Source organism: Zophobas morio, unplaced genomic scaffold, assembly GCF_036711695.1.
Source record: "Zophobas morio isolate AGI-343-1 ecotype UQ-CSIRO unplaced genomic scaffold, CSIRO_AGI_Zmor_V1 ptg000579l, whole genome shotgun sequence".
Taxonomy (NCBI): Eukaryota; Metazoa; Arthropoda; class Insecta; order Coleoptera; family Tenebrionidae; genus Zophobas; species Zophobas morio.
Window position 1 is genome coordinate 37,697 of NW_026972682.1, and position 12,796 is coordinate 50,492.

Here is a 12,796-nt window from a genome sequence, read left to right on the forward strand (position 1 = left end):
TCTAAAATGCGTTCTAGCACAGAGGGCTAATAGAGGTGTAGAATAGTGTTATTAGCTAGTATTATATATGTTAGCGCGCGGAACCCATATTATAATTGAAAAAATAACAATAGTTTCTGGCAAAAAATTATAAAAGTTTTTAGAGCGAAAAAAGAAAAACCATAGACACAAATGTTTAATTTATTCAGTATTATAAAAAGCAATACGTAACGCTTTGCTACTTTATTTGCGATATTTACCTAGTTATAAGTGGTAAACTTATAAATATATTAACTAATTTAACTAGGACCAAAGTAAAAAAGGTCGTAATCTTCCAACTTATTATCTTCAGTTAATTCAGTCTTTGCAAATTCTAAAAAGAGCTCTACATTGATATCAAAAATAATGAAAGGTTAGGGGCTAACTTATTCGAATTTCTTTAAAAATAAATACTAATATGATTACCAGAGTCTTCATTGTCCTCTGTAATTGTATATTTCAAAGGAACTTCTATATCTTTCATCAAATAACGGTATTTATAAGTACAAAAATAAGCATAATTACTGTAACTAACCTTCATCTGGAAGAAGATCACCGATCCACTCTTCATCAACATAGTCGATATAGTATCGACTCCTATGATAATGGTTAAATCTACCATCTAGGCTCATGGATAGTTTTTTTCCTCCGTCAAGTAACTGCTTAAAAACTTCTACAGATTGTAATGTATACAGCAGAAAGCGAAAAACCCTACATAACAAAATATGCGAAGTGAAAACGGTAGTTAACACGAGCAGTGAGTATAAAAGTTTACAACTAGTTAAACTAATTTACAGTTTAAGGCGTGTACACGGGAAAAAAATAAAAACAAAATTACGAGAAAAAACAGAAAGCAACTTTTAATTAACTGAGTTTTACCCGCCTTATATTACTTTAAAAAAAAACTTTTCTTTAAAAAGTCAGTTATTCTGTATATAAAAACTTTTACTTATTTGTAACCACTATATAAGATTGGTTTTAATTATTTATATTACTTAATAAATTAAAAACTATTCGTTCTTGTTAATATGCTTAATTTCATCTCCTAAGGGCTTGACTGCCTTAATATACATATATATATCTCTCTCACAGAAAAACAGTTTCTGCTATGACTTCCTCGATGTAATTTAGCTATATGACTGGATGTTATTAACATTACTAAAAAAAATGCAGATGGTTATAGTTTGAAATCGTTTGCAATTCTCGCCTCTGATCTGGGTGAAGTTTTACTGATTGCTTGGTCAATAGTGTTTTCTGGTGCTCGATCGGGTTAAAGAAAAACACTGAATTTACGAGCTCTTAATAAAGTGAAAGCGTGCAAATTAGGTTTAAGCCTATGTTAAAGCAATCTCATATATGTTATATGTACATAAACCCTTTTAATTATAGTTTCAATCCCAACTATAAATTTAGAGCCCGCTGCGCGGTCGGGCGATAGCATGGGCGACCCCATGTTGCGTAACTGCTAGCAGTTAGTTAGTGTGCTCAAAAGCCGTTCATATGTATTATTAACATTGCGCCGAAAATAGTATCCAGGGGCTCGAGGCTATTGTCTCCAATCAGTAGACCCGGAAGTCATGGTTAAACGGTAAGTGGCAAGCATGTTTTCGTCGTTTAGTCATCTTTAGACTTTTATGATGCCGACAAGCGATTATTAAAATATGAAGATAGTTTTTGCAATTTAGAAATTTTAATCAGTTGAAAGGAATGACCCCGAATATATTTAGTAATATGGTAACATAACTTAAGAAGTGGGATCTACAAAGTTTTAGAGTTGTATTTATTGTAATGAGATATGCTCAGGTTGTTCGTTTATGTAAATTTTTATAAAAGAAGGAAGGTGAGGTCTATCTAGTAGGTTAAATGTCTGATTAAAAAAATTGACGTCCAAATTATTATGGCATAGACAACTATAAACCGTTTATATAAACCTTAAATGATTCAAAACTTGCAATTCTAGAAAAATTGCAAATAACTTTACCTTCTAAATGCAGGTGGTTCTCACTTATATTTGGCGTGTCACGAGACCCTTGCCTTAAAGAGCCATATTAGAAAGCGAAGAAACAGTGTTAAAATACCTATTTATATTAATGACTATTATTTTAAAAGGAAAAAAGGGGTGTGAGCCATTAAAAATAGAAATCATTTTAATGTTAAGTTTAAAATCTAAAGCAGATAAGCCATGAATACTTAAGAAACTTTGGTACTCCCCCAAGGCTCTCCTTCAATCTGAGTGTCCACCACCCAAGCAAAGCCTATACCTTATAACAGTATTAGCATCATTATTTCAGGACACAGAAAAAAAAATTTTAATTAAAGAAAAAAGTGACTGCCAAGAAAGAATACTGCTCGACAACTAACCCTGGGAGATTTTCCAAAAAAAAGTTTTTAAACAAACCATTTATGAGGGTCGGCTTAAGAAAGCATTATAATGAAATTGTAGGGAGAAAAATCCTTCCTGTTCAAAGAACACGCCTCAATTACTTCGGTAGGCTTGCCTGCTAGAAGAAGTTTCTTTACAACTTTTCAGAAAAGAGAATTTCATATATATGCAACACTTATTATAGGGACTAAAAAGGGCCTAGTAGAAGGGAATACAATAGTAAAGGAGGGCTCCCTGCTTTATTATATGATTTCTTCGTAAATGTTATATTATTCAAACATTCACATGTTAGTCTTTACGTTTATTTAAGTAACTGTAAAGTCCAATTTAATATCGCTTTAATTTATAAATTTCTGACCAATTAAAAAACCTTTCTCAATTTAAAGTCAGTCGCAACTACGTTTTCAAGTATACGTAAGGGCAAAAAATGCAACTTTCATATATATACGAAATATTCAGATGATTACATGAAGATCAAGGAGGTTGCCCTACTTGTGTTCTCTAAGTATCTGTTCAAGATATAAGGAGTAGTGACATATGTCCATTTACCTTTGGAACAAAATGGTTCTACCACCGTATTGAGTAATTAAAAAAAGAGTGTAGCTCCTGTAACAGAGGCATGTATATAAAAGAAAAGTAAAGAAACGTTTGTTTTGGAAATTTCCTATTGATCGAGGGGCCTCAAAAACCCATAGTGCTCTTTGTTAAGACCATCACATTATATATATTATCTACAAACCAAGTAGAGTATTCACTATTAATGACTGTAGCTTATTTAATAGCCGGGAGTTAAAAAAAAATTTATAAAATGACGCATTTTTTTGTTGTTGTTAAATTTCCTAATGCTGGCAAGAAAATGTACACATAATTTTTAAGTTTTACAAAAACACTAATAAGGAACTGTTGTATAAGAATAACAAAGTCTATAGACAAAACGAAAAAGGTTTAAAGTTTACCCGCTATGTTTTTCTGGACATTCAAGCAGTATGCCACGGAGTATTGTATTTTATTATACCATCCGGGCTAACAGGGCTTGCAGAAATGTCTTTTTCTTATGCTCACTGCAATTTTAAAGTGAAACGACTTAATACTGAATACAACTACTTTTTCAGTGGATACCAGGCTCGACATATACAGTCGTTAAAAGGACCCAATGTTTATTAAAAAGAATTGTTGTAAGAGCTACTAGTAATTATTTAATGATAAAAAAAAAATCCTAAAAGTTAGTCAAGCCAAAGAACCCAGAGCTACACGATGCAAGGGTGAGCCTTATCGGGTGTAATATGAAAATAACTCAAATATAGAAGCAAATTAGTAATATTACATCATTAAGAGGAACCGAGGCTTATTTTTGGGCGTGGCTAGTAGGCTAGAATACTGCTAAACCTATGCATACTTCGAGCTGAGGATTGCAGTAAACCATCAATATTTTTAACATTCTAAAGATGCTCTCTTGCTTTTAAAGGTCTTCCATCAAGCAAGCTATAAACAATTTATTTATAAGCTGTTATATGTTACAGTACACGCCCCATCCCAGAGTGTCCTACAGTGCAATAAGCAACTTAACTATTCTACAGGAACCTTAAATACAGATAGACGCGCTTAGAAACAAAAAAGCGTGTTGTGGTTGGGCTATAAAAAATAACAAAATGCTTGCAAAAACTTCAACCCACGTTTTTTCTTAAACTATTTATAACAAAAGGCACCAAAAATACACAACACAACGCTGAGGAGGTTGCTAAAATTGCAGTTTATTATAAAGCGAGGCCCTCCTTAATAAAGAGAGCGTGGCTCACCAGAGCGGTAACAAGTGCTTTATATGTCACGGAGCCCACAGGTTACTACAACCAGCGCTATTAAGCAAAAGTCGATCGCATAAGCGCTTCTCTGCATTAAAAAAAGCAGTTCTGTAATTTCTGTAAATATTATCTTCTCAATGGTCTCTTGTGTTATCGCTACTTTCGTCTATCGCACGCTCTGGAACTTCGCTGTGGAGGCAATACGAGACTCGCTTGCATGGACTGAGCCTTGAAAAACTCGCCTTCTCGAGTCCGAGACACGCACGAGGCAGGTTGGTGGGAGTCCCGCCCCTGCAAGAACCAATAGCACTGGAATAAAAGAAAACAGCGCAAAACTCAGCTACTTGAGCGTGGTACAGCGAACTGCGTACGTAGCGAGAGGACTCCTTCTCGCCCGGCCTGTCGCATGCCTTTCCCCGCAAAGCATTCTGCTGGAAAGCAGCAAAGCATCGTATAAAAAGAGACAAACTATAAAAATCTCAAAATCACCTGCTGCTCTGCAGATTTTCTGCTGGAGCCAATACCGTCAAGCGCTGGAAGCAAGTACAGTCAATAAGGACTTTACTATGCATAAAAATAAAAATTCCACCATTCTGATTGGAAGTGGAGCAGCCTGGCTTCCAATAGGGCGAGTCGGGCTCTTCTTTTTCGACAATAGTTTTCAAGTCGCCTAGTCTGGCGCCCTTGACCTGCCCGGAACGCCTGCAGAGTTTGTCGCGGTGCTTAGAGGTGCGCTTCGCTTTTAGATATTCAAGGAGTGGCGTTGTGGAGGTGTCCAGCTTTTTCTCAGACTCTTTATCTGCCGGTCTACTTTCTTTATAATGGAAAAAAAAATTAAGTCAACACACCAAATTAGATTAAAGAAATACCTCCTCCTTCGGATAGCGTAGCTACAAATTTTAGATAGTCCGCATCTTTATAAACTAAATTATACAAAAGAATAAGAAATAATAATAATATATACCGCTTTCAATCGTGTTTGCACGAGGATCCTTTCTCCTTGGTTTAGGGAACCTTTGGTAAGGCGCATACTCAACCACAGAAACGTACTCGTTACCTTAAAAACGATAACATATATAAAAAAATAATAAAAACTGCTACAAAAGTGTAGTTTAAACTTTTCTTCAATATTGATAATCTAAAAAATTCGCTAAATTGCCTATGATAAGTTACCTTTGCTATCTCGAAAAAGATGGTCCCTGAAACTTTGTCCGAAGTTAAGAGCATCTTCACTAGTTTTAAAATAAATGTACATTCGAGAAAAACTATTTTCTCCGAGTCTGTATGAAACAAAGTTTAAGTAATTCTAGTTTACTTTGTAGAGGGAATTACGATTTAGGTGCTGTGACAAATCTGCAAAAGTCGAAAGAGTTCACGTAAGAAGCCGAAGTTTCGATAAGAACATCTTCAGTTAAAACAGATGGCAAACGTCTCCAGACTATCTTAAGTTTGGCCTTACGCTCAGCCTTTCCATCGTTTTTGCTAACAACTTCGGCAAATTCTTTTCTAGCAAAAGTTTGAGAATAACATATTTCGGTATTTGGTTGCACTGGATCCATTCTACAACATTAAATAAAGTTTTTATAAGTTTTATATTTAAATTTAAAATTAATAAATTGTGCTAACGTTACAGTACTAATATATGAAAGTAAAGATGTTGGTGTACTTATCCTTTTTACCTAGATATTAGCTGGTGACTGACTATATATTGACACTAATAGATACGAATTGTTTAAACCATTATTCTTGTTAAAATAAGAAAAGTTTTTATTATGCAAGAAAAAATGCCTCAAAAACAAGTGCCGATTAATAAAGATATTATCTCGAGTAAACTAGACGCCAGAGACATCTAATAAAGAGAAAAGTTTTGGTACACACGCCGTTCCTAAGATCTTTACAAAAAGACGAAGAAGTACTTTAGAGTAGGTTATACAAACTTCTCAACACATGATTTATAACATCAAAGCAAAATAATACAGAAATAATATAGTGCATCACAACACCAGTCGAAGACTAAAACTTTATTATATTAAGCTTTCACTCTAATAAGAGTTGTGTCACATGTAAAAGTTTCCGCTAGATTACCTCCTCTCCTTTGAACGTGCGGTCTAAACTTTTCCGCCATGCAAAATAGTAGTTGCATACTTAAAAATAAGAAAAGTCGCTTTTTAATGTTTCAAGTCCTTGCGCACACTTTTACCTTGATATTTAGTTTAATAAAATACTCTTTACTTGAATATATATTTCGGTAAACTAAAAGTAATTTACCCCGCGAACGTCAAATAACGAACACCGGGTTTAAAGCCAGGAAATTATAAATTAGGGTATAATTTCCGTAAAGTAAAATTTATAACTTTGAATACGAACTAAGTTAAGCCAGCACTTCGTTACTCACAATAAGATAATAATATTTTTTTATACAAGTCACTTAATAAAACAGCATATTTTATTATAAAAGTACTAATTCGAAACATAGATTAAAAAACGTGTGCTCCTTTTTTTAAGAACTGAGGCTAATTATCTGCAAGACATGTTAAGAGAAGAGCTGTACCAAAAGTAATGCGCAATTAATGTAACATTAAACTAGAAAGTGGTCGTACACTCTACTTTTATACAAAAATGCCCTTCTATATCATTAAAAGAGAGCTTAGTAGTGCCTTAGAATCTTATTCACATCCTTTTATTGAACTTCTTAGTAGATTATTTTTATATACAGATCACGAAAGTACTGGGAGTACGGGCTAAAAAAAGATTAATGGCATACCATTTCGCCCATTACCTAATTAAGTTGTTTGTTTAATGACTTTTTCTTTTAGGCAATTAAACATATTAAAGGGTATAACCTTTGTTTTCGACATGAACAACCACATGGGGCCACGCTCCTGTAAATTAGAAGTTAACATTTCTTTTAAACGATTCGTCCATATTTATTATACGTTTAAGGGAATAACATAAATATATATTTTCGCTAAATTATCAAAAGTTCATCTTTCACATCCCAGGGGAGATAGGTAACGTGATACTCTTGACCATCAGGAAGGTCATACCTTATCTCGCTGGTGACAGTGGATATCCTTAACAAAGTATAGGGTTTTTGCCACCTTGAACGCTTAATTTTACGTAACACCTACATTGGAGTTTTTTGTAGATATTTTAAAAAACTCTGTCAGTAGTTCTTGCAATGTTTTCATAAGTAAAAAAATGTTTAAAACCCATATTTAGCCAATAAAGTGTGTAATATAAAAAGGTTTTCCGCTTTTACAATGACTATTTCAATAAATGCTAACAATTTTTTATTAAATACCGACATGTGCTGATTTCACAGGCTGTAAGCCTTCGAGAACTTGTATACTATAGACAGCAATGTAATATAATATAGATATATAGTATATTATAGCGTCATTCGCGTTTCATCCACTCTTAACTTGGGAGGGAAGAAGTTGAGTCAAAGGTTTAAATTAAAAGTTATCTTTATTAGTTTGATGAACTCTTTAAGAGCCCGAGTATATGAAGTTGTTAATACGATTGAGTACTAGGAACATCAGTCAGAGATGTATAAATAAGCTTCTTTTATATATTTACGTGGTTGTGCGGTGCCTGCTTCTCGCGCTTAACGGCATTGGTGGGCTAGTAAACTTGTATATGATATATATTTCTAAATAGTTGGACCTTTAAAGGTTCAATTTTAAGTATTAGGTTATCAGTTTAATTTTGCGTTAAAAAACTTTATTTAGTCAAATACAACCATTGACCTATAACTTTACCCATTTAATTCAGAAGTTTCTACAATTCTCGTAAGAAAACAAAAATTTTAAAATATATCACATTTTTTTTAGTGAAGTTAACAGAACAATGCAGGTGCTTCAGAACATCATTCCGGTTATACTTCCCTTCGTTATCTGTTGCGAAAAAAATTGTTGTAAGCCTGTGTAGTTTTTATATTAACTAACTTTAATAACTGGTCTAAACTTTTTTTTTTTTAATAATTATTAGGTTGCAAGCGGTTTAAAATTAAGTTAACATGGTAAAACTTATAATTCAGGATCTACATAAACAATGGAAGTTATTAAAAAATATATTTTCATAAATATTTTTGTTTCAGTTTGGATATAAACTCTCTTTTTAAAACTTATAAGGATTTTACAACAGTCGAACTATCTCAAAGATCATATGAATTTTAGTTATTTAACTTAGAAATAGTAATTTTCAAAGTTAGTTTAATCTCGATCAAAGTAATAAGTTTTTCTATACTGCAAAAGTTTTCAATAAAGTTTTTAAATAACTGCGGCCCACCCTTATAAGTTTCTTTTAAATAGCGCCCCTTCACTATTTGGCTATAATAAAAATTAGTTTACAACAACTGAAAAATAAGAAAACTCTTAAGTATTTACGTACTCTCAAAACAAAATTAAGTTAGCGCTTCTTAGTCAAAAATTATTAAAGGATTGCCATATAATGAAGACGAAAATGCCCCTCACGTGCACGTTATAGGCAGAAGTGTTGAGCTAAGATACAAGATTGATACATCGAATTATATGTAAATACGGAATTTGTAATTTTATAAAATGGATATGAAAAAAACTATTGCACTTGAAAACAAGGAAACAAGCGATGATATACTTTTGAAAGATAGACCAACTGAGATTGAGAGTTACTGTGTACGTTGTCATGAGAAAGTTAGTCTGTTATTTGCATTTACAAATTTAACTTGAATACCAATTAACAAAAATGAATCTTGTCATTTTGTTTTATAGGGACTAACAAAACTTCTATGTACCAATATTCCTTATTTTGGGGACGTTATACTAATGGCTTTTTCATGTCCATGCGGTTTTGAAAATAATGAGATTATGCCTGGAGGTTCCTTGCAAAAATTTGGTGTCCGGTTTACTTTAACTGAAGTTAATCTTTCGGTTTATTTTTTTTGACTGTATATGTTACATAGTACTATATATAATTTTAAAGGATTTAAATAGGCAAGTCGCCAAGAGTCAGTATGCCTCTATACAAATTCCAGAGCTCGAGTTTGAAATACCACCAGGCACTGGTAAACTAAGCACTATAGAAGGATTTCTTCAGGAAGCCATCTACGGTTTACAATATGACCAGCCAGCCAGAAGGGCAAGTCATAACTTTGAGTAAGTATTCGTGCTTTTCTCACTTCCTTAAAGGAGAAGTGTCAGGAGGAGGCTGATAAAATTGACATCTTTATTGGTTTTATTATGAATCAATAAGATTAAAGCCGACGTCTCAGTATATATATTTGAAAGAAAAATTGAAGGAACTGGCCAACGGGAAAGACTTTATGTTTATACTAGACGATCCGTCGGGCAACAGTTTTATAGAGAATCCTCACGCCCCTAATGCAGATCCTAAACTAACTCTTGAGAAGTATCCTCAAACTAAAGTGCAAAGTATCCGGCTTATTATATGATTTCGTGTGCCTCAACTGTAAAACTCGATGATATTCAGTCGAGGCAATGGGATACCAGTACGAATTGGAAGAAACGCACGCCAGCGAAACGGATGTGGAGGATATATATGAGCTGTCTAGCCTCTGCAGCAACTGCCGAGTACTCCATACCTCCAATGCCGTGTGCGCCCTTTTCCTGCGCTCCTTCTCCTGTAGGCGAATGTCAAAATCAACGTCCAGAGAGTGGATATCCCCCATTTCAAAGAAGTCATCCTCATGGCCATGAGCTGCGACCAGTGCGGTTATCGCTCCACTGAAGTAAAGGTACCATCATCACGTGACCAGTTCTTCATTTGTTGATTGGCAAACCGGAGTCATTGTGCAGGCCGGGGGCATCATTGCTGAGCACGGCATAAAGTTTATTCTCAAGGTGGCTTCTGCTGAGGACCTCAACCGCGACGTTATTAAGGCATCCGCTCTACTTGGTTTTCTTGTGAAATAATGCAGATGTAGCGCACTTTAGTCGAGCTTTTCTACCGTTTCTGTGCCCGAACTCCAGCTGGAGCGGGCCACCGGCTTCGGAGAGGACAAGTTCACCACCGTCGAGGGGTTACTGGAAGACATCCGAAACAAAGTTCTTTCAGCCTTTTTTCTGGTTTTTCCCACGTGGTAACTGTAGGCGCACCACCAGCTGCTACAAGAAAATCCTTTTATTTACGGCGACGCCGCGCCTTTTGAAACCAAGAAAAAGCTCGACGAGTTTCTGTGCAACCTCGAGCGTGTAATACAATTATAACCAAAAACATTTCTTTAAAGCTTTCTTTTTTTTGTGCTGCAGCTGCAGAAAGGCGAAAGAAGTTTCACTCTTACGCTGGACGATCCGACAGGCAACAGTTATATACAAAGCATCAACGATCCGGAGACGGACTCCCACTTAAGAGTGGAGGTTTTTTCTTATAGCCGTCTCACGTGGTTTTTTCATTATTGTTTTCTTTAATTTAGCGGTACACCAGAACTAAAGAGCAGGACGAAGATCTAGGGCTGACTTGTATGAAGACTGAAGACTCCTACACGGTTGGCGCATTTTTTGTAATTAAATTCGTGAATATTAAATTGTTTGACTCGCCAGGAAACAGATTAAAGTCGAAGTGCGAATTTGTTTACCAATAACAATAAAACATACGCTTCTCAGTTTATTATAAATTCAAACTTGTCATGCTACTTCAGCAAGAATAGACAAGACGGTTGCGCCTAGAGAGCGAAGTTGTAGTTCCTCATCTGCGCCGTCGTTCAAACACCAGTCGACCTGCTTAGAAAAAATTAAAATAATTTTATATCTGAAGAGGATCTTCTTCTCTCCTGCGAAAACAGACCTCCGACATTTTTAGGAAAATGCTACACTTTTGCGGATCAGTCAAGGAGTTGTCGGCGAGATAAAAGTCGTGCAGCTGTGCAGAGCAAAAAGGCTTATACAGCGGAGCTAGGAGCACAGTGACAGGAGCGCAGATGGACCTGCTGCAGGACGCTAGTGACCGAGTAGCCCTCGTTGATCAACGCCTTCGCCTTTGCAGAGACGCTGGTAAAAGAGCCGCTCCGGAGACATTCGACTAATTCCAGAATCACTTTTTCCGGGACGACCTGCGATTACGCCGAGAAATATTTATATTCAAGGGAGGAAGAAGGAAAAAGCAATCAGTTTATCGTCCCGTAAATACATTCCGGGAATATATACAATTTGTGGGACGGACGTAGAAGCACGTGCTATGTCACGTGTTAATAAGCACATGATATATTGCACGTGAATAGACACTTGGTATGAGCACGTTAACGGGTATGCAATGGCACGTGTTTTATCACAGTTAACTCCAACATTATTAAAAAAGATTTAAGTAAAACCCCAGCGACAGACAGAACATCGGAAACTGTGATGGCAGCCTGGTCTTTCCAGCGAAAACAAGTTTGTAAAAGAGTAATGCATTTGCGTAGATCACCGCTGGAAACTTTAATTAGCGTCTCGATCATCTTTAAATTAAAAAAAATTAAAATTTAGAGAAAAGTTATAACGAACAAATTTCACGTTGTCCCCAAGGGAAATGGCTTCCTGCTCTGCAATCATTTTGATATGCTCTTCCATTAAGCTATAGGGTAGAGGTTTAAATCGAAACTTTGCACAGCGGGACGTTAACGGCTCAATGATTCTAAAAAGTTATAAATAATTAATTAAGTTATCTCAAAGATTAAGCCACGCAGTAACAAGTATAATCGTTAAAACTTTAGTACAGTAAAAAAGCAAAAGGTTCTTATTTCACTTATAGATTACTAATTTTGATGAACCTGGTAACATAATTGCATATAAGGCAAAATCGGGTCATCTTAGAGTAGACCTCCATTGTACGGCGTAAGGCCGCCTGGGCATCCTTCGTCATCGAATCCGCTTCGTCCAGAATCACAACTTTAAATAGCGGTGCGCTTGAAAAATAATTTAATTTTATGAAAATATATTACGAAACTATATTATAAAAATAAGGAAGGTGAAAATAAGAAGTAATTATAAAAGTAAGAACTAACTACGTTTTGCTCACCGAGACAAGAGATTGCGCAAATTTTTTTACTTTCTCGCGAACTACATCGATTCCGCGCTCATCCGAAGCATTTAATTCTAAAACCCGTTCTTTATATAGTTCAGGGCTTGATATTATCATTATTAAAGATAAAAATTCTTATAATGAATACTGTGAAAAACCCAAATATTTGATGAGAGAGAGCTAGAATAGTGGAAGTTTTTCCGGTTCCGGGGGGCCCATAAAATAAAAGATGAGGAAGCTGGAAGAAAAGTTGAAAAAGAAATCGTCCTTCATAAAAAACAAAATTCATAAGACGAAGAAAGATGAAAGCTTATCATACATTTCCAACTTTGACAGCAGCACTTAGAGAAGCCACTACTTCTTCTTGGGAGACAACCTCATCGATGGTCTTAGGTCTGCTAAGTTATAAAAAACAAAGATTTAATAAAAAGGATTTTTAGAGTACCGTTTAATAAAACTTATTATTAACAAAATAGCTTACTATTTTTCTACCCATGGCTGGGAAATACCACCAACCTTAGCACTATTTGGTATACTTTTAATAAAAGAAGGGGACATCGCAGTACTTACAAGAGAGCCTAGTAGTAGTATGTCGCAT

General features: G+C 35.2%; 3 protein-coding genes and 1 long non-coding RNA gene across 5 annotated transcripts; 1 reads left to right on the plus strand and 3 right to left on the minus strand.

Moving 5' to 3' along the window:
- Window positions 1–228: 228 nt before the first annotated feature.
- On the minus strand, window positions 229–677 carry LOC135121413 (uncharacterized). The gene is made up of 3 exons (XR_010278966.1): window positions 554–677; window positions 445–495; window positions 229–364 (listed from the first exon to the last, which is right to left on the minus strand). It is a non-coding gene; the product is annotated as an uncharacterized LOC135121413 (long non-coding RNA).
- Window positions 678–4,209: 3,532 nt separating this feature from the next.
- On the minus strand, window positions 4,210–6,181 carry LOC135121420 (regulator of nonsense transcripts 3A-like). Of its 2 annotated transcripts, none has more exons than XM_064045741.1 (9): window positions 6,117–6,181; window positions 5,533–5,760; window positions 5,374–5,480; window positions 5,165–5,257; window positions 5,070–5,114; window positions 4,790–5,014; window positions 4,690–4,733; window positions 4,545–4,628; window positions 4,210–4,491 (listed from the first exon to the last, which is right to left on the minus strand). In XM_064045741.1, the coding sequence occupies exons 2-9, from the start codon at window positions 5,757–5,759 to the stop codon at window positions 4,357–4,359; spliced, it is 960 nt and encodes a 319-aa protein (XP_063901811.1). In that variant the 5' UTR covers window position 5,760; window positions 6,117–6,181; the 3' UTR covers window positions 4,210–4,356. The 2 variants fall into 2 exon arrangements, with proteins under 2 accessions (XP_063901811.1, XP_063901810.1); XM_064045740.1 differs by having other exon boundaries at window positions 4,545–4,631.
- Window positions 6,182–8,715: 2,534 nt separating this feature from the next.
- LOC135121419 (zinc finger protein ZPR1-like) lies at window positions 8,716–10,804 on the plus strand. Its single transcript, XM_064045739.1, has 13 exons — window positions 8,716–8,876; window positions 8,955–9,113; window positions 9,166–9,321; window positions 9,372–9,414; window positions 9,471–9,614; window positions 9,673–9,773; window positions 9,830–9,937; window positions 9,999–10,082; window positions 10,137–10,247; window positions 10,305–10,394; window positions 10,452–10,559; window positions 10,616–10,687; window positions 10,743–10,804. The coding sequence occupies exons 1-13, from the start codon at window positions 8,766–8,768 to the stop codon at window positions 10,752–10,754; spliced, it is 1,299 nt and encodes a 432-aa protein (XP_063901809.1). The 5' UTR covers window positions 8,716–8,765; the 3' UTR covers window positions 10,755–10,804.
- Window positions 10,805–10,826: 22 nt separating this feature from the next.
- LOC135121421 (replication factor C subunit 4-like) lies at window positions 10,827–12,757 on the minus strand. Its single transcript, XM_064045742.1, has 10 exons — window positions 12,680–12,757; window positions 12,518–12,596; window positions 12,357–12,436; window positions 12,185–12,301; window positions 11,948–12,082; window positions 11,691–11,811; window positions 11,510–11,635; window positions 11,126–11,251; window positions 10,987–11,061; window positions 10,827–10,919 (listed from the first exon to the last, which is right to left on the minus strand). Exons 1-10 carry the CDS (start codon window positions 12,754–12,756, stop codon window positions 10,827–10,829), a joined length of 1,029 nt encoding a protein of 342 aa, XP_063901812.1. The 5' UTR covers window position 12,757.
- Window positions 12,758–12,796: the final 39 nt, after the last annotated feature.

What these genes read in the sequence shown, in the direction of transcription:
- LOC135121421 (XM_064045742.1), bottom strand. Translation starts at nt 12,756, where the DNA reads ATGTCCCCTTCTTTTATTAAAAGTATACCAAATAGTGCTAAGGTTGGT. An exon ending in CTCTCTCATCAAATATTTGG is followed by an intron (nt 12,302 to 12,356) that starts GTTTTTCACAGT and finishes GATAATATCAAG; the next exon opens with CCCTGAACTATATAAAGAAC. An exon ending in ATGTTCTGTCTGTCGCTGGG is followed by an intron (nt 11,252 to 11,509) that starts GTTTTACTTAAA and finishes GCGTAATCGCAG; the next exon opens with GTCGTCCCGGAAAAAGTGAT.
- LOC135121420 (XM_064045740.1), bottom strand. Translation starts at nt 5,759, where the DNA reads ATGGATCCAGTGCAACCAAATACCGAAATATGTTATTCTCAAACTTTT. An exon ending in CTCCACTTCCAATCAGAATG is followed by an intron (nt 4,734 to 4,789) that starts GTGGAATTTTTA and finishes ACTTGCTTCCAG; the next exon opens with CGCTTGACGGTATTGGCTCC. An exon ending in GAAAATCTGCAGAGCAGCAG is followed by an intron (nt 4,632 to 4,689) that starts GTGATTTTGAGA and finishes GCTGCTTTCCAG; the next exon opens with CAGAATGCTTTGCGGGGAAA.
- LOC135121419 (XM_064045739.1), top strand. Translation starts at nt 8,766, where the DNA reads ATGGATATGAAAAAAACTATTGCACTTGAAAACAAGGAAACAAGCGAT. An exon ending in TCAACCGCGACGTTATTAAG is followed by an intron (nt 10,083 to 10,136) that starts GCATCCGCTCTA and finishes AGCGCACTTTAG; the next exon opens with TCGAGCTTTTCTACCGTTTC. An exon ending in TGGAAGACATCCGAAACAAA is followed by an intron (nt 10,248 to 10,304) that starts GTTCTTTCAGCC and finishes GCGCACCACCAG; the next exon opens with CTGCTACAAGAAAATCCTTT.